Here is a 24521-nt window from a genome sequence, read left to right on the forward strand (position 1 = left end):
GGCCCCAGAAAGCCTTGTGGACAATGCAAAGGGTTTTAAATTTAATTCTTGCATCCACTGGAAGCCAATGAAGGGATTTCAGAGCTGGAGAGATACGATCCCAGGGCTTGAGGCCAAGGACAAGTCTTGCAGTCCTGTTCTGGATTAGTTGTAAAGGGCGGAGAGTAGAGGCAGGTAGATTTAGAAAGAGGCTGTTACAGTAGTCCAACTTAGAGAGAATCAGAGCTTGGGAGACAGTGAGCTTCTGAGGGAAAGTGAGGAAAGGAAGAGTACCTCTTGAGGTACACCTTGTTCACCAAGGCCAAATCCGTGTTGTAATCTCCCGTCAGTGAGATGAGGATCTGGGTATCATCGGCGTAGTTAGTATAGGTGATACCCAGATAATCGAGATCGTCAAACAGGGGCTTGGTGAACACGTTGTACAGTGTAGGGGAGACACAAGAACCCTGAGGGACCCCACATGTGATGGGGATAGGGTCAGCAGAAGCCAAAGTGGAAAAGACACGCATGGATCTGTTACTCAAGAATGACTTAATCCAGCCGATGGCTTCTTGAGAAGTGGATGCACAAAGGAGTGCTTCGTAGTGGAGGGGGAGGATCCTGAGGCAAAGGAGTGGTTGCGAAAGTGTCAATGTGGTCCTTGATGGTTTTAGAGGAGCAGGGATTAACCTGTTGTGACAAGGTTTCCATAGAAAATAGATAAAGTGAGAGGCAAGGGCATTGCAGAGAGCCTGGGAGGCAACTGAAGGGGTAGGGACTGCAGCAGGGTTGGCCAGCTCCTTGTAGATTTTAAAGAGTTTGGCTGAGTTGTTAGATGCCGCCGAGACACAGGCTTGAATGTGGACTCTCTTCTTGGTGAGGACAGAGAGTCAGTATTGCCTTTGGAGCAGGCGACAGGACAGTTTGTCAGAGTATGAACAAGAAGCCCTCCATTTCCTCTCAGCCACCCTACACTCACGTTTAAGTGCAGCTAGGTCGGAGACAAACCAGGAATTGCACTTGGCTTTGGACTTCAGACGGATCCTCATGACAGGGGTAAGAGCATCAAGAGTATCAGAAATAGAAGAGTAGAGAAGTGATAGGGCTGTGTCAGGGTGTGAGTCAGCCAGAGATGGGGGGATCAGAGGGGAGGTGGCAGCAAAACCCTCAACTGACACACGCTTCATGGGCCGGATGTCCGAGAAGGTAGGTGGCAGTGCTGCGGTAGGCTTGGCTTGAGGGGAAGAGAGTGAGAGATGAAAGGAGAGGAGGCAGTTGTCACTCCAGGAGAGAGGAGAAGTCAGAGGGATAGAGAGGTGGAGGCAAGTGGAGATCAAGACATCAAGTGTGTGACCTGCAGAGTGTGTCGGGCTAGAGAGAGGGAATCGCAGAGGTTGCAAAAGAGCAAAATTGAGGGACAGGGAGAATCAAGGTGGATGTTGAGGTCACCAAGGAAGAGGAGTTGAGTGTTTGAGGCCTGGAGGGAGGAGGAGAGGACAGCCCACTCAGAGAGAAAAGAGGTGATTTGTCCAGGGGCCCGGTAGAGAGTGGCAACAGTAAGAGTGGCTAGGAGAGATTGAGAGCCTGCAGACAAGGCATTCGAAAGAAGGGTAGATCTGAGTGGGAATGATAGTGGCAGGAATCCACTCAGGAAAGATCAGGGCTATACCGCATCCGGGCCGGGTGGATCTGGGTGCAGAGAGCATCTTGTAGCCATCAGGGAGGAGAGTGTCAAAGCTTGTGATAGAGCTGGCCGTAAACCATGTCTCCGTAAGACCAAAGATATCAAGGGCCAATTCTTTGCGGAGGTGGCAGATGTCAGAGGAGTGCTTGACAGCATAGCAACAGTTGAGTGTGGCAAGATGAAAGAGGTTGCCAGCCTTAAAGACCTTCCGGGGAGGGGTACAGATCAGAAGTACGCCCTGCAGAGGAGTGCAGGTAACCTGACGTTGGGCAGAGGAGGAGGGGGGAGTGGGCAAGGTAGCCAAGGAATGAGAGGAAGGGACAGCTGGAGAAGAAAGGAAGTTGATGAGGCAAGGGAAACGCCCATCAAAGAGGAGGAGATTGGCCTGAACTTTGGACCATGATGGTGCCATTTAGGTAGACATTAAGGATGACTCTGGAGGAGTAGAAGGAACCCATGAGGACTTCCCAGCTTGTGCCACCATTAATGGGAGAGGAGGAGACAGGACAGAGCACAGAGACCATATGCAAGGTCCATAGATCAGGCGAAGGAACAACACAGAGGATGTCGGTGAGGGTCTGTCTGGAAGAGGCGCTGGTATAGGTATCAGCGATAGGGAGACCAGGGTTAGAGGCCAAGATATCCTTTTTAAATTTCTTTTTTCCAGACTTCGTGAGAAGGGCTGGATAGTTGATAGAGAAGAAGTTGGAGTAGATGAGAGAAACAGAAAGCACCATAGGTGGGACGACAGAGTAGTATGCAAGTACAGCAGTAAGTAGCAGTCACTGGGCTAGCAGGTTAACAGTCAATGGGCACAGTTAAATGCAAAATACACCCAAGTTTGCCTTTCAAGTTAAATACAAAATACCCCCAAGTTTGCCTTTCAAGTTAAATGCAAAATACACCCAAGTTTGACTTTCAAGTTAACAAAGAAGGCCCTGTAGTTAAGGAATACGGTGGGAGATTAGATGGTAAAGGGGAGTGCAAAAACATATAGAATTGAGTGAATAAGATGAACTGAGAGTATCAGCATAGAAGGAAGTACAAGGGAAATCAGAAGGAGGAACTAAGCCATGCAGAATGTGGTACAAGAGACATGGTAGTCCAGTAGTCCAATGATAGCAGCCTCAAGGAGGGTTTGGCTGTGGCAGGGGACTCCTGGGGCAGCCTGTAAGCGTTCAGGGAAGCTGCCAGGGCCTTTGTTGAGTGCTTTTGGTGGCCTGGGCCGGCTCGCGCCTCCCGGTTGCTGCTATTGGAATATCTAGGCCTGGCAACCAATGGGAGAGGGAGTCTGGCCAGACCAGGATGAAATGGTGGATCGCCTTAGTTCAGCTCGGCCATCTTGGAGGGGCCGATAAACACGTGCAGAGCAATGCACAAAGTTAGGAACATGCAGCAAGAAGACCTCGAAAAAGGGTTGGGAATCCAGATATGAGGCTGATCTTCAGCAGCCGATCGTGTCCCATGTAGCTCAGCATATTAAATAATCTGGAGCAAAACCAGACTTTAACCAGACAAATCTGCGCAAAACTGTACTAGCCGCCATGGACCTGCTGATGCCGTCAGCAGTGTTGAGATCTGTCTGGAGGGATTCGCACATTGCATCTTTCCCATCCTTAACTAGATTTAAAAATCTGTCCCTTTCCTCCCCTTGGGGGATATGATCAGCCGAAATTGCTACACATTCCCAAATAGTGCGAGTGAATCTGGCCCACTTGCACGTAGCATTTGCAGGCTTAAGGGCCATACTTCCCGCAGAGAAAACCTTCTTGGACCAAGTGTCGTAATGCTTGTTATCTCTGGGCGAATAGTTGGGTATGCGTTCTGTTTAGAGGTTGATGTGGCAGCTTGTACCACTTAACTTTCAGGAGTGGGATGCTTTTTCAAGTAACTGGGGTCACTACTGGAAGCCCTGTATTTTGATGTCAATTTTGTATAAACTGCCGGAATCAATTCTGGCGTCTCCCAATTTGTACTCCCTCTCCTTTGCAATGCCACATGAAAAGCAAGAATAGGATCACCCTGAGGTCCCTCATCTAGGATGTCAGTCAGATCATCCTATTCGTATATTGGTGTTGGTCTTTTCCATCCCATATACTCTACCACTGTGGATATTAACTGTCTATAATACCCTTCAGTGGGGTCGGGTCTCCCAAACTCCAATTCTGGGGACGTATCTAGTCCACTTGCAATTTGCAGGGACTACTGTACGTTTTATAGCCTTGATTCCTCTGAGATCAAAGGGTCAGGTACCCCAGGTGTTCCATACTGAGGACCTAAAGGACATGAATCATCCGAAGAATTTTCTCCTTCCTCATAAATCGAAGTAAGTTACTCAAAGACGTCCTTTCTTGGTAATGGTGTATAAACCTTTTCTGTGATCCTCGATGGCGGCGCTGAAATCTTCGACATTCGACATCTAGGGCTTTGACGCTTTGGGCATTGAGGAATTGTCTAACGCCTTTGGCGTCGATGACCACTCCTGCATTGGGCGCATGCGCAGAGTGCGTGTGGGACACAGTATATACACAATGACATCATGCCTAGTAAACGCATTGCTTTTCCCATCGCGCTCGCCGTCCGAAAAGACAGCAACGCTGCCGTCACTGGAAGCTCCCTCCACGTCAATGGCGGCCTCAGCCTGTATTGCGTGATGGGCCCAGCGCTTGGTTCTGCGATCTTTAAGGGTCTTCGGTTTAAAGAGCTTGCAGGCTTGACAGTGCCCTTCGTCGTGGTCGCGGTTTAGACACAGGTTGCACACACTGTCAATCCACGGAAATCTTTTATTGGACGTGGGGCAGAATTTAAAAGGTGTTCCATCCATGTCTGGGAAAGGCAGCCAGGCGAGAAAGGGAAAGGGTGGGAAAACGCATTGTACAAGACCACCCCCCACTCTCCCTAGTGTAAGGGCCTAGGCACGGTGGGCCTTCCAAGGCCGAATGGGTCTCTCGAATCTTGAATTTGTCCGACGGCGCTGTCTTTTCCACTGCGTCGATGAATTGGTCGAAGTCGGAAGGAAAGGACAGAAAGAGTAAACTATTTTTAAAATTCGTCATAAGCAAATGGTGTTATGCCGAAATTGAACTCCGCAATAAGCGTCCGCTCACAATGGCGGAAAAAAACAATCTGAGGGACCTCGATGCGTGAAGGACCATGGGTACAGTGGACGTCACACTAGGGATAGTATTACTGGCACGCCCTGTCGACGTCCCTTTTCGAGTTTCGAAAACAACAACTGTAATACTCTGCAGCTTCCACTAGATGTCAAGATATACACATATATGATATATTTCAAAAAAGGAAAGACATTTCTGTTTCTCCACAAAGGACGGCACACCCAGAAAACCATCTCCAAGGAGGTTCACCTCAAAATAAAGTTGCCAGATGTAGAGTAGATTACTTAAAATATCCAGTTTTAATGTGACATCAAGTCAAAACAGAGAAGAAACACGGTACAACGCATTTTGTAGCGCACCTGATACTTGTTCTCGTATACAGAGTTTGTTACACAATCACTTAAAATACTACTCATTAGTCTCTATGGTTAACTTCTCGTGTTGTCACTTTTCCCTTTCCACTATTTTGATCGGAGCCAAGCGAATTCAAAGCAGTAAAATATGGTGGCCATTTTGGAAAGGCAATTGGAATTTTCATATCAAAAGACTTGGTCAATGCATAGCAACGTTCGTAATGTCCAATTATTGCAATGAAGACAAATTTGCCAATTTTTATATGCGACAAATAGAGCAATTTGGCACCCATGCCTACAACAATCTATTGGCAATTAATGTTTAGGTGTTGCCGATAGTAATCTTGCAAAAATGCTGTGCACAGTGCATGTCAGGCCTCTGTTAATCACAATAGGAGATTACACCACGTCCAGCCAGAAATGAAGACATTCACTTTGATACCATTTCAATGTCATATAATTAACAACACAATCAAATGCATGAATTTAGGATGTTCACTCTCTGAATTCTAATCTCTGGCCTGGTGGACAGAGTTAAGGAGGCCACCCTAGTTATAGTGAACAGGGAAAACTCTGGGAGCTGTAGCCAAAGCAATCATGGAGAGTGGTCAAGGCCAAGTCTCAGGAGAGGCGAGTGGGGTCAGGCTTCCAAAATGGCCATACAGTTAAATAGTCAAGGATTACACTTGCAAGTGTAACTTGTAATACAGTAAGTAGAACAAATACTGTATGTATTATAGGCTCATAAATGCACTAGGAAGATGAATAGAGCAGGTAATGTTATCACACATTACTACTACTATAAAAACATATATGCAGTCATAGTTAAGTTAGTGGCAAGTCATGCAATTCACCGCTCCTCCCCCAATACCTGAAAGGAAAGCTAAGTATTAGACAACTGCATCAACAGTCCACAGAGATATGAACCCTAACTTGAAAAGTCCAACCCTAAGTTGATTGAGGCATTGGGCCCAAAAGTTCACCAAGTTCTCAAGTATTTTGAGGAGTTAGGAAAAGGTTAAGGAAATGTGCCTGTTGAAGGGAAGATTAGTCCAGAAGACTATCAAAGGAGTTTACTGGCAAGTAAAATACGTTTCTATCCTTTGGAGGGCTTTTGCAGCAAGTGTTGGCAAAGCCAAAGTCAGGTAAAACAAATCAAAGTTTTTCACAAACTTTTAAAAGGGGGACATATGGGCGAATACTCACCATCCATACTCCAATTTTTCCAAAGACTTGGCAGGTTGAAGGAGGGTAGCTGGAGGTAGGTTCTGCCGTTGTTGAATCTAGTAGCAGAAGCCCAGGAGCTGCGGGTGCAAGCAATTTTCTGGTCTGGTCCAGGAGCAAAATACAACCCTTTCCAGTGGACAAATGCAGCAGGCACCGATGCAGGACTCTTATACTACCAGACTGGGGATGGCCAGTTCCAGCAATTGCCAGCATGCACAGTGAGAGCAGGCATCTCAGTAGTCCCGGTCAAAGAAAGCCTTACAGTTGCAGACCCCTTGATGCTGGGACGTTGAAACTTTGCAGAAAGGGGACTTCTGGGACTAGCCGGAGACCATCGAAGTTCCAGGCGAAAACACGGAATGGCGACTTCTGGCACGGTAGCCCAAAATAGAGTTTGTCAGCCCACCGGGTGACCCAGGGAACCTTCCAAAGACCCCAGGCAGTAGGAATGCGAGAAGACGTCGAGACCGTTTGGTCCCATATGTATCCTGATGCACTGCATTGAAGGATGCATTGTGCAATATGAAAAGGTTACCCAAAACAGATAACATGCAAAAAGACAAAAAGGAAACAGTTTCCCAGTACTGACAGTCTGAAGGGCTAGACAGTTTCTCCATAAAAATGTGTGCCATTTGGGTTTGTCTTACTTTTTTTTTTTATTTATTTTTTTAAGGATTTTTGTTTTTAGCGACTCACAGGGAAACACCGCACTCTGCAATTACTGCCCCAGCAATGGCAGCTTGGTTGTCTGTAACCACCAATATAGGCAGCTCATCTGTCTTTGTAAGGGCTTCTCTCTCTCCAGCCCGACTGCAAACCAGTCTCCAAAAGGTCTCAGCTCTCCCTGGTTGTTTCCAAGATCCTTCAAGATCGCCTATTCCATCTGTGAATGTTTATTTTAGATCTTGGTCTCCTCCCCTCAGCTGATAAGTTCGGTGTGATTTCACCAGTCTCATACCCCATACGGGAGGGGGAAACAAATACCTACTGTAAAAATAGGCATTTCATGTTTACGTCCGTTAGGGGTTTTCACAAAGTCCTGTCTGTGACAAGACTTTAGAATGAACAGGGGGACACCCCTTAAGTTTAGCCTGAACTACCCAAAGGTTTGGTAGCAATGGCTTAACAGCCAGATCTAGTCTTGGAGGGATAAGGGCTGTAGTGAGGCATACAGAACTTAGAGCATATACTTAGTTCAAGGAAACCCTTACACACAGAGTTAAATAAAATGAAAATAGGCATTTATGTATATACACTAAAGCTTGTAGCATTCAAGTAAGGCAAGTACTATCACATAATATAAGAGAACAGTTGCGCATAGTAATAAAAGGAACAAATCACAATCAAACCTCCTTAAATATATAAGCAAACTTCTAGAAACTTTGATAGCTTTTTATAACTTTAATTTTGCCTATTTTAGAAAGTCCAACCCTGTCTTAGGTGTGTCCCAGAATGTCAGATGGAACACTAGTGATGAAGGGCTGAGGAAGACAAGGCAAGAAAGCAGAGTTCAGGAACCAAAGGAGCAGAGCCCAGCAGAGAACTCTTCAAGTTTGCAGGTTGGTAACATTCAAACATTCAAGTTTGCTTTGGCAAGGAAATTCACAGTTTTCCCTAGCTAGATTGACCCAAGGAGAAGTGTCACAAGGCAGCGCAGAACCCAAAGGGGCATCCACCCCAATAGGACTCTAGGCAGTCCCTGGAGGGGTGCTGGGATTAATTCAATGCAGGAGCTAAGAACACCACATCAAGCACCAAGTACCTAGGAGTGGGACAGTACCTTTTCAATGAAGAACAATGCCACAGGACGGTCCCCAAGGTGAGGCGACAGCAGACCCTGGTTCGGGTTTCTTGGCTTTGGTGGCTGAAGAAGGTTCTTTGGAGGGATCAGACGGTTGCACTCTTGCAGCGGGATGACAAGCAGATCTCCACGATACTGGCACGTTGGAGCCCTTCACGGCACGTTGGAGCCTTTCACAGGCTTCAGGACAGCGACTGCTGTCGCCCGGCAGACTTTTCTCTGGTTCCCGGTCCTCGACTCAGCTGAGTGGACGTCTGAGAGTGGGATAGAGTAACTGCAGGCCCAGAAAGATGCCGAAACAGCATTTCACAAGGCAATGCACCCAGGTCCCAGGCTATGGGGAGATTGTTGCAAGAACAGGGGTTCGGGGGGGCTATGGGGGGTAGGGTAAGGGAAGGTTGGAGCTCTTCAAGGGACGACGCAAAATGCAGGTGATCTTGGGGCTGGTTAAGCCCACCAGTCCAGGGGAGGAAGTCGTCTTCAAGAGAGCTTCCCTGTCGCTCAGAATTTGGGGATGGGTCGGCAGCGGTCACTCAACAGCTATGGCAGTTGCTTGGAAGTTGCTGGGATGTCCTCCTACAACTTACTCTTCAGCTTTTCAATCCAGTGATCGACTGAATTTCTGCTGCAGGACACTCGCTTTTATGAAGGAAAAGCGGCTGAGCCCACCAATCAACAGGCAAAGAAAGGTGAATGCGTGTCCCTCTTGACCTGCGCACAAGGCATAATATGATTACAAATATGTTATCAATAAATTAGTCAGATGTTTTTCTTGTTATAGTTGTGGTCATCTAGTCAATTTATGACTCAGCCAACATGTGTTTCGACCAGTGGCGATCTTCCTCAGGGCTGCCAACTGAGCAGACAAAGTCTGCTTCTTATATAACCTGCTGTTAGAGGACACACTGTTGTCATGGGCCCTAATCTGTCCGTCATATAGGAGACGACAAACTAAGTAATCGTGCTGCAGACTGATGATAGATAAGTGTTTAGGAAGTGGAGCACTGACACAGGTTATATAAGACACAGACGTTTAGTCACACTGCAGGACATGCAGGACAAAAGACCAGGGGAGTTTCAGTCACTTACTCCACTTACTGTCCTTTCAGGCACTCGGAGTCTTGGTGGGCTTTCCAAGGAAAGCCCTCCAAAGACAAAAGACCCATCAAGACCTCCCCCACCCAGGCAGGCAGAAGGCGGCTCAAGAAAGACCAAGTCATCAAGAACAGGGCTTAAAAAGGTACAGCCACCATTTTAGGCAAATTGCGACCCTGGTTTACCTTAGCGCAGCTGCGAAAGCACCCTGCGACAGAAGTCCACAAAAAGGTGTACAAAAGGGTACACTGCATTAGCCTGTCAGATGAACTTGGAACAGTAACTACAAATTACTGGAAAAGTGAGAAAAGGGAGACATTGTTTCCTCACAGCACTCCACTTAAGGTGGGGTGTGACGATCTCGCAAGATAAAATACAGGGGGATAAAAGGGTAAAATAAAAAGTGACGCTTACGGAGCACGCAGCAACACTGCACAGAAAGTGCTGTGTGCTGCAATAACAAAAAGGGAGATGGCAGAAAACATGGAGGCAAGCATATCTCCATTAAAAAGTACCAAACAGTAGTGAAAAGGGTTCCCAAGGTTAGAGTAAAAGACTGAGTGAGTGTGGAAAAAGGTTCCTACTTAGGAGAATCAGTCCAAAAATCCAATAGTCCAGCAGAACTGCTCGGGGACTCACAAAGCGGGGAGAATTTCACTCAAGAAGGAAAACCTGCCTAACATCTTAACTTCCAATGTGAACGTGTGAGATTTAATAAAGAAAATATCACTAATCTGTAGATCAGTGCGCCCAATTACATGCACCTCCAGTTTTTCTGCGATGCATACAAGCAGAAAGTCTATTTTTCAATTTATCTCCACATTTTTCCATTACACCTAAGGCAGATTTTAGATTTAAAAAACATTTGACTGATTTACGATTTTACACACAAACATTTTACTTTGTTAATCTTGCAAGTGTAAGGTTTCACACTTTGGCCGCTGGGGACACATGGGAAAATGGCTCTTTTCCATTTGACTGAAAAAGAAAAAACTTAAATACTTGTAATTCTGAATGTAATGCTGTCATGCTTTGTCTTGTGACTTTCATTAGCTAGACACAGGTTGAAACGGGATTGAAGCAGAGAAGTCTTCCATAAACACGAGAAGTCCTACCTTGTGATCAAAATTCTCAACAATTGAATTCTAAAGTGGGATCCACTAAGGATAACAGACATCTGTCCGGGCCTGTTCCTAATGGAGTTTTACATGATGTGATTGAAAGTGAAATACATGCAATTCAGAATTCAATGTGACTTTAAGTATGGCTTTTTGTGTAGACACTACATTATTTTAGTTAAAATTAAACATATGCACAATACGTTCATTAAAAAAAAAAGACAGGTTTGTGGTACAAGTGGATTTTCCTTGTATACTGAGAATCCAGGAACATAGCACTGGTAATGAAATTCCAGACTTTTTGTCATGTTCTCCGATAAACATTCTGAACCTGCTGAATTCTTTTGGGAAGTAAATACACTCCAAAGTTCTGGCCCTTGTCTTGAGCACTTATAAAACAGTTTCTAAATTCAATGCAAAGGCCCTTGGAAATGGTGGCATACATTTACACTGTTTAAAAAATGTTCTTATGCTCGCACATTAGCATTTTGTATTTTTCAGAGGCATGTTTTTCATCATGACCGTGAGAAAGAGGCAGACATATCCAATAAATGACAATTTGTGATTGGTGCCTCTATTGCTCTTTCAGAAAGGCTTTCCTCAGCTCACTTTATTTTAGGCCAACAGGTCCACAGTTCCCCACAGTATGCTCTCTCTCTGACGTAGTTCTGCAATAGTCTGCTATGCTGTATGGCATGTGGACATGGATACTTGGTGATACCCTCAGGTGTAACCGATTCTGTGGAAGTGCAGTCTTTCCTGACCACTTCGGCGAGGGGATGCTGGGGAAAAAGCCTTTTGAAGCATTGTGCACCCTCAGAACCCTGTGGTGCGGAATAAACATTATGGCTGTTAGTCTTGTGTAAGATACTGGTAAACAGAGGTGTATGCCCAGGCCAGGTCTTGTATGATACTAGAGAGAAGAGTGCAGCACTGACAGGAAAAGCAGACATGGGTTGTAAACTCTGGGGCAACCTGTACAACACTTTAACCCATTCGGCATTCGACGCAGAGGATTTGAAATGCTTTTGCACAACGTGGTGCAGCTGTTCAGCAGCAGTACAAACATTCTGAATTCGAGAAGGGGACTGATGGTTGGGTGGGGCGACACAGAGGAAGGACCCGAATGGGCGGTTGCCATGCACACAGCAGCGCAAGGGGACATTTTAGAAAATGAATTCTCTGCTGCTTAGCCACAGGCCCCGTCCAGTCCCCGTTAGCGCTGCAGTTTCTTGGGACACCTCATACATTTCGGGGAAAGTGAATGGACGTAAAAGTACAACAGTAAACCTTTGCCAAAATATCTGTGGAAATCTATAGTCCTAGAACAAAACACTCCTTGCTATTTATGATACACACATTTTTAAGGCGTTACATAAAAAGGCTTCTTACCGTAGACACGTTTCTCTGTCTAGTTCCTCATAGACAGGACTATAAAACATTATCCGCAATTACATTCCAACATTAATCGAAAACACAATTTTCAAATTACTTTTTACAGAAATATAAAATGAAAACTGCTCATCTGCTGATTCTGTTATTTTCAAGATCATTCCCCACTTTCAAATTCAAAGGATGGAGTGAAAGGGCGAGATGTCTGCAGTTACCTGGGGGCATGAAATATTGCTTCACATTTCTAGATTACGGCACACCTTTTGTCAATGGTTTGAAAACATGTGTAATGTGATCTCTGAATTAGGGACCTGCACCCACTGACAATGTAGTAAGGCACAGTAAATCACATTTAATGTAAAACCTGGCATTACTATCCTACAATGACACCACAGGGTTCAGCCGACATTTAGAAATCGCTCAACCTTTGATTCTTGGGTTTGTCATTCATACATTATCCCTTGATGGCATCTGTAGGCTCAAAATACATGATGGCATGTGTATGCAATGCAGAAGATGGGTAGAGCCACTGCTTTGGCACGGTCATCACCCTACCTTGATGTGCTGATTGCTGCAGTCCCTCAAGAGTGGGTTGGGCAGATTGCTGCTGTGCTTCCTCCAGTTACTGAACATAGTCAACACCACGTCAGTAAGTCCATGAGGCCACTTCACAAGGAACTTCTGGCTGATCACCTTCAAGTACCTCATCATCAGCTCCAGGATGCCCCCATTGTTCATGTTATTCAGAAGGAACTCGTGCACATCCTGCTTCTCTGGGGACAGAAAGCAGAGACACGGCTGACTGCAAATTCAGAGAGCATCCATTCTCCAAAGACCCCAAACAGGCAAGCTCATATTGACATGAAGGGGAACCTCTGGCCATCTCCCTATAGTAATCGTGTATACAGCACATCTCCACCTCTAGGTGGCATAAGAGATTACATTCATGCTGTGGCTGTCAAAATCCCTTTAAATTGAAGCACACTACCCATCAAGAGCAAGCCCATTAGTATACCCTTCTTGAAATACAGTATCACACAAGTCTGCAATTTTAAACTCAGAACTGGCAGACTGAAAATGCTTGCATTGTAGGTCTCCAGGTCTATGTGCCTAGGAGGGAGCTTATTCTTGATGTGTGTATTGCAAGTGTTCACATTCAATCATGCACTCTCCTAGTATATAATTCTCAAAAATGACCCTGCTAAAGCACAAAGATAAATTTTTCATCAACTGAAAACACTAAACATTATGCTGCAGGAACGAAAACATACCCCGATCTTCTAAACTGGAAGCCCACAATAATTGGTAAGCTAAGACAACACAGCCCTTGCTCTACTAGACCGCAACCTTCAATCTACTAGTAGCCACACACTCACCTAGAAAGCAACCCTCAAACGACATCCTGCAAAGGCTGAAGCTCACGTTCTCCAGAGCGTAAGGTTCAAGAAATGTGCTGCAGGCACACGAAACTCGCATTCTAAAGCTAGAATACTCAAGCTATGCCCTGCGGGTACAGGTACCTCCAAGGTCGCCTGATCTCAAACAGTGATACAATGCCCTGTGGAGGTGGGGCACTCATCTGCTACCAGACTGGCAACTGTAACAAGGACCTGCAGGGACAGGATTCACACACACCGCTATACTGCACTGCTCAACCTTACAGTGAGAGGATTAACAACTTTCAATGAAATCAGGTTCTGGAGACTCAACCTTGCAAGGACAGGATACTCGCCACTTCCCTGTCTGGAGTGCCTTATAACTCATGGGCATAAGAATCTCATCAATACAGGGAAAGGAAAACCCATACTAGAGAGTTTGTACTAATGGGCAGGTCACACTATCACGGAGTGGCCCACAAAAACAAGAGACTACGCTGATGGGCAGCCTGCATCCTCCACACCACACAAACTAGACACTGCAGTCACAGATTGATCCCATCTACCAGGCCTAGCTCTCTCAAACTGGACTCTGTGCTGATATGCAACTAATACCCGTTTTTGTTAGGGAGTTTTACACAAGTGGCTGTCTGTGGCAGAACTTGGAAGAGCTCACCTTAGGTGAACAGGTATCACTTCTCAGTTTAGCCTTGAACCACACAAAGATTGGGTAGAATGGCGAGCAGCCAGGCTTATTCTATTCTAAGGAGGACTCTAGTGTGTGTGAAAAACCAGAGGGTGTTTCACAACCTAGTCCCCGGGGATCCCGTACTCAGGTGGCCAGGAAAAGGCCATCGCTTTTAGATCCTGACCCTGGGGGTGGACAGGCAGGGTGTATCACCTGGGTAGGGGGGTCCTCTGGGAGTGGGGGAGAAGCATCCAATGGTGAGACATGGTATCCCCCTTTATCCACAACCCGTCTAGCCCCTATCCCTGCTTATTTTATGTGACACTGCAGCTCTCATAATTCCTCCCCACTTTACAATGACAACACTACTGAGCGGAGGAAGATGAGAAATGAGGCCAGAAGGATTACCCCTACTGACCTTCAATGGCTCTGTCCCTGTAATGAGGCCAGGCAGACTCAGGCCCGCATTCCTAACTATACACAACTGCCACTTGTAAACAGTCCTTGTCAGGATAAAAGGTGGCACGCACAGGCAAACTCCGAGGTTGGGTACGAGAAGGAACAGCTCTTTCGGGGCTCATGCGAACCAGGCTATGGAAGTTGGAAGGCCAATGGGCTGATTGGCAGTTTGCAAAGATAGAGAGAGAGCCAGGCGAGAATTCCCCTATTTCGGAAAGTCGTAAATGTTCCAACACTAAAACCGAGTGAGCAGAAGAAAGAAACCTTCATGGTGCTTTAAAGTGGCCTGCGACCCACACGGGTGAACGACTGAGTTGGGGAGGAGCAGAGTAGGTGTTGGAAAGGGCCATGTCTGCTGCATGAAGAGCGTTGATGAAAGAAGACCAGTTAACACAACCAGTGAGTTATCGAAGGCAGCAAAAGCCAATTTGTGTGTGAATTGGTTTACATTAAACCTTACATAAAAACAAACTACACTTATTACATTAAATCATCTTTCAGATAAAAGGAAACATTTATAAAATCATTTCAACGTCTCTAAACGTTCCTCCAAAAAGTGATACAGTGCAATAGTTAGTGAAACATTTTCCCCCCACATTAATCTGGCCCAAAACAAATTTCTCAAGAAATCAGAATTAAAGTATTCAAGTCTTTTCAAAATGCCTACTTCTCATACAATTAAAAAACAGGCAGACAATCCACAACCAAGTGGCAGAGCATTTCACAAGAATTATCAATTGTGCAAAATCGACAGGTAATTAAAGTACTTTGTGCAATATCGGTTGTCCAATGTTTCATTCGTTTCCTGGTCGGAAACCTATTTAGTCTGAATCGCATAAAGAGAGACTGGGCTTTGTTAAATGGGAAACTGATAATATATAAGGGAAGAGAATTCAGTTTAAGTGCAAAATTAGCATATTCAGTATAAGATGAATAGGTATCATTTAATTCAGTTGTGGTCAACCCATCCTGTCAGAAATTTTTTTAACTGTTCTCCAAGACGATTAGTTCCTCCTCCTTAGACCCAATTTCCTTCAGCAAATCTTGCATTTTCCTTTTGTAGCCATTTATCAAAACAACGTTAGACCCATCTAGCATCCAGCCAAGGTCCACGTACAAAGAATTTCTTGGAGGTTGTAGGAGCACAGAGGCACAGAGAGGCTGCAACCAACAATCCGTGATAGAGGAAAGGCACAGAGAATGCACAGAAAGCCCGGTTTGTTTTAAAAGCAAAAAGTAACTAACTCAAATGTTGAAGTATGCCGATAAAACGCATAATGGAAAGGACAATTGCTGAATTGTAAAAGGAATGGATAAAAGGTAAAAGTGGTCCAGCGGGGCAAAACTGCACATTTGAAAGTCTCTGTGAAATGTTCTGAATTGAAGTATACTACAACGGGAATCAAAGGCAAGAAAGTATCTGCGATCCCGAAAGAAAGGTGAATGATTGAAAAGCAAAGTATGTGAACTCTGAATATGCCAAGAGGGCGAAGTATATGAACTTTGAAAGAAGCCAAAAGAGCAAAGCAAAGAGAAAGAAATCCCAAGAAGTATTGGTGTTACATATACATTTTGAAAGAGGGCAAACTAAAGAAAATAAGAAACTACAAATACCAAGAGGCATTGGTATTGCAAGATGAGGAAGATTGTGGATTGTAGAATTGTTTAAAGAGAGGTCGAAGTTGTCATGCAGAGGTCTACGTAAAATCCTTGCAGTTTTGAAAGTCTTTGACAGTGAAAAGACACCCAAGACAAAACGTGTGAAAGGGAGCCCCCACCAAGAGAAAGACACGCTCCAGCCCAGCAGAGCAAAGTCTGTGCAGAACTATGAGAAATTGAGAAAGTGAATGTGGGTGGAGAGGCCGGCTCCAGCCTGGCGGAGAGAAGCCGGTGTTGAATTGTGGGAAAGTAAAGGTCAAAAGCAGAACTGAGGATTTATGAAAAGGCAGACGAAGCCTAAGGAAGTGACTGAACCAGCAGACGCTTGAAGCCCAAACCTGAACTGTTGAATTGTACCAGTAATGTTATGTTATGTTATTTTGCATTTATATAGCGCCTTATATACCATTGGTATGGTCTGAAGGCGCTGGTAGGTTGAACGCCCTTGGGAACCGAAGTTCAGATCAGTAGAGAGAGTCCAAAAAGTGCCTGTGCGCACCAGGTATGTGTGCAGCTGGTGCAGAATTCAAGTGGTAGCTGCATTTTAGCGGTAGGTGTGGTGGTTGAGAGATCAGGAGTATGTGTTCGCTCTGGCCTGCTTTTATCCAGATCGAGTGTGGCTGCGTTAGGCCTGAGGAGAACGCCTGGCTGGGGGGGTACGAAACCAGCAATGTTTACTCAGAGTGATGGGAGTGAGCGGGAGATGTTGATATGAGAACAGTTATACCGAATGGTGTCATAGTATCTCTGTGTTCTTGTTGAGTGGTGGTGTAAGGGAGAGAGTAAGCGTGGGGTGTGGTATGATGTATTTCCTGCATTCCAAAGCATAATTATGTATGTCATGCAATTCCGTGCCGTTGGTACACTTCTAAATTCAACTTTCTCCTAGAGGCTATTGGTCACAACTTCTAAATGCAATTGGGTACACTTCTAAATGCAGTTGGGAACACTTCTAAATGCAATTGGGAACACTTCTAAATGCAATTGGGTACACTTCCAAATTCAGCTTTCTCACAGAGGCTATTGGTCACACTTGGGTACACTTCTAAATTCAGCTTTCTCAGAGAGGCTATTGGGCGCAACTTCTAAATGCAATTGGGTACATTTTCTAAAATCAACTTTCTCAGAGAGGCTTTTGGGCGCAACTTCTAAATGCAGTTGGGAACACTTCTAAATGCAGTTGGGCGCAACTTCTAAATGCAGTTGGGCGCAACTTCTAAATGCAGTTGGGCGCAACTTCTAAATGCAGTTGGGCGCAACTTCTAAATGCAGTTGGGCGCAACTTCTAAATGCAGTTGGGCGCAACTTCTAAATGCAGTTGGGAACACTTCTAAATGCAATTGGGTGCACTTCCAAATTCCAGTAAGCCAAAGAGTGCAAGACTGATATAACTGTGCCATCCACCTATCCTTTTTAAGAAACTCCATAGACCCTGTGGTGCTGAAGGTGGGCAAGGGAGTTATTTAAGCCATTCTGACATTTCTTTCGAGACACTATTTTCCTTTTGTATTCCCTTAACACATTTGTCATTTTGAAAAAGAGGGCAAGGTTAGCATTTTTTTAGCATAGGCCCTTTTATTTTGACTAGACCGACTGGGACTTGTTTGTTATTTGTTTAATGGCCGAGACTACTCCCATTCTAGAGTTAGGGCCAGTTAGGAATTCTACCAACCCAACGAAAAATACCAAATAAAGGTTTTCGAAAACTTGAATGCCTTGTGTCTGTGTCTACTACTTGATACCATGCCTTCCTTACATGAGGTACAAAGAACTCCGAGCATACACTTAGTCCAAGAAAATACTAATACACTTAGTGTACATAGTAAATGCCTATTTGTTTCATATATGTGTTACTCCCTCTGGTCACCCCGTGATGTTCCCTTGTGCCCTTCCCCCCATTCTCGCACACAGGTGTTGCCTGTTTTGCTTGATTCTTCTACCCTGCTCCCCCCTCACCCCACTTCTGCAGGAGTCTGTCCTGATACATTCTGATTTCACCATCTTGTGGACAATGCTGGCTTTGACTTTTATGGACTTCATTCATTCATGGTGCGTCACCCTTTCTCAACTCTCATGCCAAACTTCTTTTGCATCTTGTACTCATGTTGGCCCTGAATCACGCTGTTCCCATCTTCATCTTTTATCCTGGCTTGCAACATTATGTGTTACTACTGACTTCTGCAATTGTATTCACTCTCCCCTCTTGCTTCTCCACTCTTTTGACTGCTAACTCCCTGTTCTCTCCTCCTTTCCCTTCTCCCTTTTCCTATCTCCTCCCCTTACTTTCTTCTATGCACTTACTCCATCAGAATTGTCCCTGGACCTAGTATGATAGCAACCTCGTCTGTCTCCTCCTCCCTCTCCTTACTGGTTTTTTCTCCCCACGCCCCCTCCAGCACTATCTGAAATGTCGTCAGGCCTAATATGATAGTCGCTTGTTTTGTTCCTCCCCTACCTTTCTGCACCCCTCTCCCTCACCTCTTGTTTTTTTTCCGGCTCTACCAGAAATGTCGTCAGGCCTAGTACGGTAGTCGCCTGTCTGTTTCCATTTCCTTCCCACTCTCCCCCTCCCTTCCTTATCTATGTTTTAGTTCTTGCACTATCTGAAATGTCATCAGGGCGAGTATGATAGTTAATTTCACATCCTTACTGTTCATGGCCTGTAAGAATGTCATTGTTTTTTCCCTTGTTCCCTCCCTTGCCTTGAAGCGCTTTGAAACACATTGTGTATAGGCGCTATATAAATAAACTATCATATCATATCATATGTACCTCCTAAGGCAGAGGTGATAATTCACAAGCCAAGTAAGTACTTTAAAATAGTAAGATAATATAGGATCACACTGTAATATTCTCTGGATAATAAACCACAATTGTAATACCTTTAGAATAGCATTGGCAGTAATACATCACTTAGTAAAACCATCTGAAACATATGCAAACAGTGTCAATCTTGTATAACTTAACTTTTTTCCAGCCTGTCTAAAGAGTCCAAACCCTAGCTTATGCAAGCCTCTCAGGGTTTTGCTGGATTACTGGTCCGCCATGGGTGGAGCAGGAAAGACGGGGAAGGCAGGGTTAAAAGGTACATAATGGCAGGAGTCATTTTCAGAATTGCCGGTAAATAAAGTTAGTTTTACAAAGGCAAGGGAATCAGGGTGTTCCCTTGTAGCCGTGCGCCGAGGACCAGTGACAAAAGGCAGGGTTAGAGTACAATGGATGGTCCACCCCAATGTAACTCTATGGGAGACCTGCAGGAGTGCAAAATAAAGCTATCTGCAGCCCTGGGGATCACAGGATCAAGCTAACAACCCACAGGTAAGTTGTATCAGGGGTAGGACAGTACCTTTAGTAGAATAAACCTATGCTGCAGGACAGTTCCAGTGGTGAGGGGCCAGCAGACTCGGTCACTGGGTTCTCGGTCTTGGCGACAGAATAAGGGAACTTCAACGCATCTGGCGGCAGATCTTGCAGGCGGAAGTCCAGCAAAGGATCTTTGCGGTTCTAGCTGGTTGGCACCTTCTTCAGGCTTGCGTGAAGGACAGTTGTCACGGTGGGTGACTTTGCTCGGTTTCTCGGTCCTCATCTCTTGTGAGGGGACCTTTAGGAGCTGGATCAGTTCACTGCAGGCTTAGAAGGATGCCCAAAATGTTTTAGGTGAAACTGCGCATCAGGAGGTCATGCACTGTTATGCAACCAAGGTCCTAGGGTATTAGCGAATTGCAGACCGGGAGGTCGCCACTCTCCAAGGGATGGTGCAAAATGCAGATAATCTTGGGACTGGTTAGGCTCACCAGTCAAAGGGAGGAAGTCGTCATCTTCGCATCTTCCCTGAGGCTTAAAAGTTGAAGTTGGGACAGCAGCGGTTAATCAGCAGGCACTGGAAGTTGCTGGTGTTGTCCTTCTGTTCCAGTGGTCGACTCTCAGTTTCAGCTCCAGGACCTCTGGAAACCTGGCTGAGTCCACCAATCGCATCCCATGTACCATTCAAACTTGGGGGTGGCTGTCCAATGGGGGCAGCCAGCCTAACAGTCCTAACTGGTTTCTCTTAGATACTCTGCAGGACAAAGGTCAGGGGAATTTTGGTTGACCACCCCACTTCCTGCCCTGCCAGTCACTCAAAGGTTCCTTGCATGCTTTCCAAGGGCAGCCTGGAGAAGACAAAGGGACAAGAAGACCTTCCCACACCTAGCAGGGTAGAAGAAGAAATAAGAAAAGACAGACCATCTTGTTTAGGGCTTACAAAAGTACACAAACACCATTTTGGGTAAATTGTGTCCCTTGTGTCCCCTACCGCAGCTGCAAAGACAGGACGTGATGAAAGTTGACAAAAAGTTGTGTAAACGGTACACTGCCACCAGCTTAAACAGATAGACCTGTCACAGTAACCTAACCTTCCTGTCGACTATGTATTTGCCAATGATTTACACTGTCCTGCTGAGTACTATCCCAAACCTAGTCAGCATCCTAAGTCCTACCATGACATCTACTCCTCCTTTAGCAGCAACAACCCTTCCTCCTGCGACCCTTCACAACAACCTTCCGATTCAGATCAATCTAGACACCAGACCTTGCAGTCACCATCAGAGAAACCTCAAACTCTGCGCTAGACTCGCTAAAATATTCGAACCTTCAGCCAAATCTTCCAGATTTTGCTCATCCAACAATAATAGAACCTCGAGACCCACTGCCCAATACTAATAACCCCTTCCACAAAGCTTCTAACACCCATTAGCTAACACACAGCCCCCACACCAGCAGTCGGCCCACTCGGAACCCCAACTCTCAGCCGAAATACCACCACAACACCCAGTCACTACCACCAGAAACTACCCAGCCCAGCATAGGAGGAGCCCTCAAATGCCCACTCCATGGTGGCCCATGCCACGGAAATAGCTGACCTACTCCAAACAGAAAAAATTGACTTCCTCGCCATTACCGAATCCTGGCTTCACTCAGCAGCAGGCCCAGCAATCATGCTAGCCATTCCAGAGGACTACACGTGCCTCAGAATAGATTGCACCAAATTCTGAGGTAGAGGCCGAGCCATAATTGCTAAAACTAGTCTAGCTTTGAGACTCACAACCCCACAAAATTCTGAGTCTTGTGAATCCCTCACAGCCACGCTCCTGATCTCCAACTCCCAAACCTTGACTATCCACCTCATATACAGACCCTCTGGCCCTCTAGGATCCTTTGAAGAAGACTTAACCAATATCTTATCAGACAACCTAAAAACACCTCACAATGCCTTCTCTTAGGAGACTTCAACCTAGGACTCAACGACCCCCTATACCATAACGCTACACACATCAACGACTCCCTTGCTGAACTGGGCTTACACAAAAAGTGACGGGCGCGACCCACGCTGAAGGTAGGACCCTTGACTAGATAACAGATCATAACTGCCAGACCTCCATCACCTCTTTAACACACGAGCCTTGGCCCGATCACCATCTGATCACTTTCACTGTAGAGGCTACACACCCTCACCTCCCGCCAACAGTATAGCACCTGCTATTCCCACCAGAAATAAAAGAAATATTACAGCTGAAAAACTATCTCCTCTGATCCTCCCCACCTTGAACTCACTTCCAGACCATACAGACCCTTTTACTCTGGAAGAGGAATACAACAAAATTATGACTTCATCTTTAGATATCATAGCACCACTAAAACTTAGAAGGAGTAAACCTAAAAAACATGTGAATACCTGGTTCACTCCTCACTTGAAAGCAATCAGACTAGAAAAACGGAAAAGCGAACAAAACTGGAGACTTGATTTTCTGTCACTAACAAAAATAACCTTGGTAAAATAGCCACCCTTTACAAAAAAGAAATGATTCTTGCCAAACAATCTTCCTTCAACTTACGTATTACAATTACTAAAGAATTGTTCACCATCCTCAAAGAGATAGAAACGCCCATCCTTGCCCCCGACACTTGTCTTAAGGACAAGTGATGGTGCACCAGTATACAGAGTGCCCTATCTAACAAGGTAGCAACCCACCAAGCTAAGATCAACAACAAAAAAGAAACTCTCCACCTTCCCCCAAGCCCAACAATCCCCCCCATGGCACTGCCCCCGCACACCTTGCCTCCTCCTAATCAACCCCCACCCCGCTTCAATTTCAACAAAGTATCCATCATAGAAGTCGAAAAAGTCATCCTCACTCTTAAACCCTCTAATTGCCACAGCGACCCTTGTGCAGCCCAAATCATAAAGGACGCTGTACGCAACCTTTCCCCATTCATTTCCAAACTCATCAACGCCTCCTTTTCCACCGGTACCATACCTAACAATCTGAAACAGTCCTGGGTTCTCCCACTATTAAAACTCTTGACCCATCCATACCTACGAACTACGCCCTATCACCATAGTTCCTTTCCTGCTTAGAATTCTTGACAAGGTGGCTTACTTTCAAATTCAACAATATTTGGAATGTAACCACCTTTTAGGAGTACATCAATCTGGCTTCAGACCCCAACATCAAGGACCGAAACTGCGCTAATTTACCTTAAGGCTCAAATCAACGTGCTGAGAGACAATGGAAAGACAGCACTACTGCTCCTTCTTGATCTCAGCGGCATTCGACTTAGTGGACCATAAAATCCTATGCAACCACCTGGATTCCGCTGCCAACTTTTCACAAGAAGCGATGGGATGGATCCAATCCTTCCTCGACAATAGGACTATGTGCGTATTCTCTCCCTCAGCAGCCGCTGACCCCATACCCATCACTTGCGGTGTGCCCCAGGGTTCCTGTGTGTCTCCTACCTTGTACAACTTTTTCACAAAGCCCCTTTTTGATGATCTAGATGGCCTGGGTATCACCTACACCAACTATACTGATGATACCCAGATACTCAGCCCGCTGACGGGAGACTACAACAAGGATTTGGCCTTTGTGAATAGAGTGTACCTCATCATCCAGGCAGGGATGGCCTCTCACAGTCTATGCCTGAATGATGATAAAACGGAACTTCTCATCCTCTGCACCCCTGTGAACCTTAATAAATTAGGCCATAACTATTCCAATTTCAGAATAGATGACAACAATATCACAGTAGTCAAGGAAGTCAAAATCCTTGGATTCTACCTAGACTCTAAGCTGACCATTAAAAAACAAGTCAATTCTATGGCCTCATCAACGGCTTACACTTGCAAACACTCTTAACAACTGTATCACCTTAGCTAGAGCCCTTGTTTTGTCCAAACTGGATTATTGCAATGCCCATATTTAGGGAGTAATAAATACATTACTAACAAGATCCAGATTCTACAAAACAATGCCTTGAGAGCAGCCCTAAGCATTCCCAAGAAAGCCCACATTTCTGACATTAGAAGAGCCAATAACTGGCTCTCCACGAAAGATAAAATCCTTCTCAAAACAGCATCCTTGACACACAAATGACTCCACTATGCCGCACAACATTACCTCATAGCCAGATTTACAAGACAATCCTTCAACCGCCCCACGAGAACTGCCAACGCCAACCTCCTAACGGTGCCCAGATTTAAAAGCACTAAGACTGGTGGAAGCAGCTTCCCTGTCAAAGCTGCCCAATATTGGAATTCCCTTTTCACCCCTGAGGGAAGATTTACCCTTCCTCCGCTTTAGGTCCAACCTCATCCATTGGATCAAGGAAAACGACCTCTGACCATATACTTCACTTGTGCATACTATGTATATTGACAACTGTGGATATATGTAACAATGTAACTTAACTGCTTCCTGTCTTATTCTTTACAAACTACCTGATCCACTGTCTTACCTACTACTTACTGTATAAATGTATGTTCCTGTACAGCATTGTAACCTAAGCTGAACAACCCTCTTGATGCTTATTGCACCCCGATACCTTCGGGTCTGGCGCGCATTACAAATAACAAACAAACAAAATGTTACTAGAGAGTCGAGAAAAAGGATACAATGGATTGATGGGGAGAATTCCCTGTAAGGCTAATTTCCCAAACCTAGTGAGTCCCCCAGCAGCTTTGCTGGATTTTTGGGGTTTATTTTTTTCTCTCCTGCTAAGAGTGAGATTCGTTTGCTCCCACTCTTAGACATGATTTGAGGTGTTCCTTTCACTTTCCATGTGTTTTATGGGCTATGGGGTCTTTTACTCCATAGGGTCTCATGTGTTTTTTATGTGGGTTACACAGCACCCTCCGTGCTGTAACCCAGGGGTGTCGTAGCAACCCCCCAACATAGACTCCATACCCTGGGACTGACTACTGTCTCCCAGGGCATGTAAAGTCACCATTGGCTTTGCTAGTCCCAAATTATGAACAGAAACCAGTACAAACCATCATATTGTGGACGTACTGGTCGGGGCAATTCTATTGCCCCGGGGTCTGTTGTTCGAGGGGGTACGTCTCCGTCTCCTCTGATCGAGTTTTGGCTGGTGGCAGTGGATACTACTTTTTATATTCGACCGCAAATATATCTCTATGGGATTTTCCCATTGTTCGAGGCTACCAACTTTAATTATTTAATTCTTATAGCCTCGAACATACCGCCGGTTTATTTATTTAATATTAATTCACTGGTTGGTATTTTCTGCCAGAAC

The 24521-nt window shown here is 45.3% G+C and overlaps 1 protein-coding gene across 6 annotated transcripts in view; it reads right to left on the reverse strand.

Moving 5' to 3' along the window:
* CABIN1 (calcineurin binding protein 1) overlaps nucleotides 1-24521 on the reverse strand; it is a 1968820-nt gene that overhangs the window by 1672656 nt on the left and 271643 nt on the right. For all 6 annotated transcript variants that reach the window (XM_069619890.1, XM_069619888.1, XM_069619891.1 and 3 more), the window contains exon 12: nucleotides 12321-12538. In XM_069619890.1, the coding sequence (XP_069475991.1) occupies nucleotides 12321-12538 (218 nt within the window). The remainder of the gene's footprint in view (nucleotides 1-12320; nucleotides 12539-24521) is intronic.

The sequence above is a fragment of the Ambystoma mexicanum genome, chromosome 10 (assembly GCF_040938575.1).
Source record: "Ambystoma mexicanum isolate Mex_15411 chromosome 10, UKY_AmexF1_1, whole genome shotgun sequence".
In the NCBI taxonomy this organism is placed as follows: Eukaryota; Metazoa; Chordata; class Amphibia; order Caudata; family Ambystomatidae; genus Ambystoma; species Ambystoma mexicanum.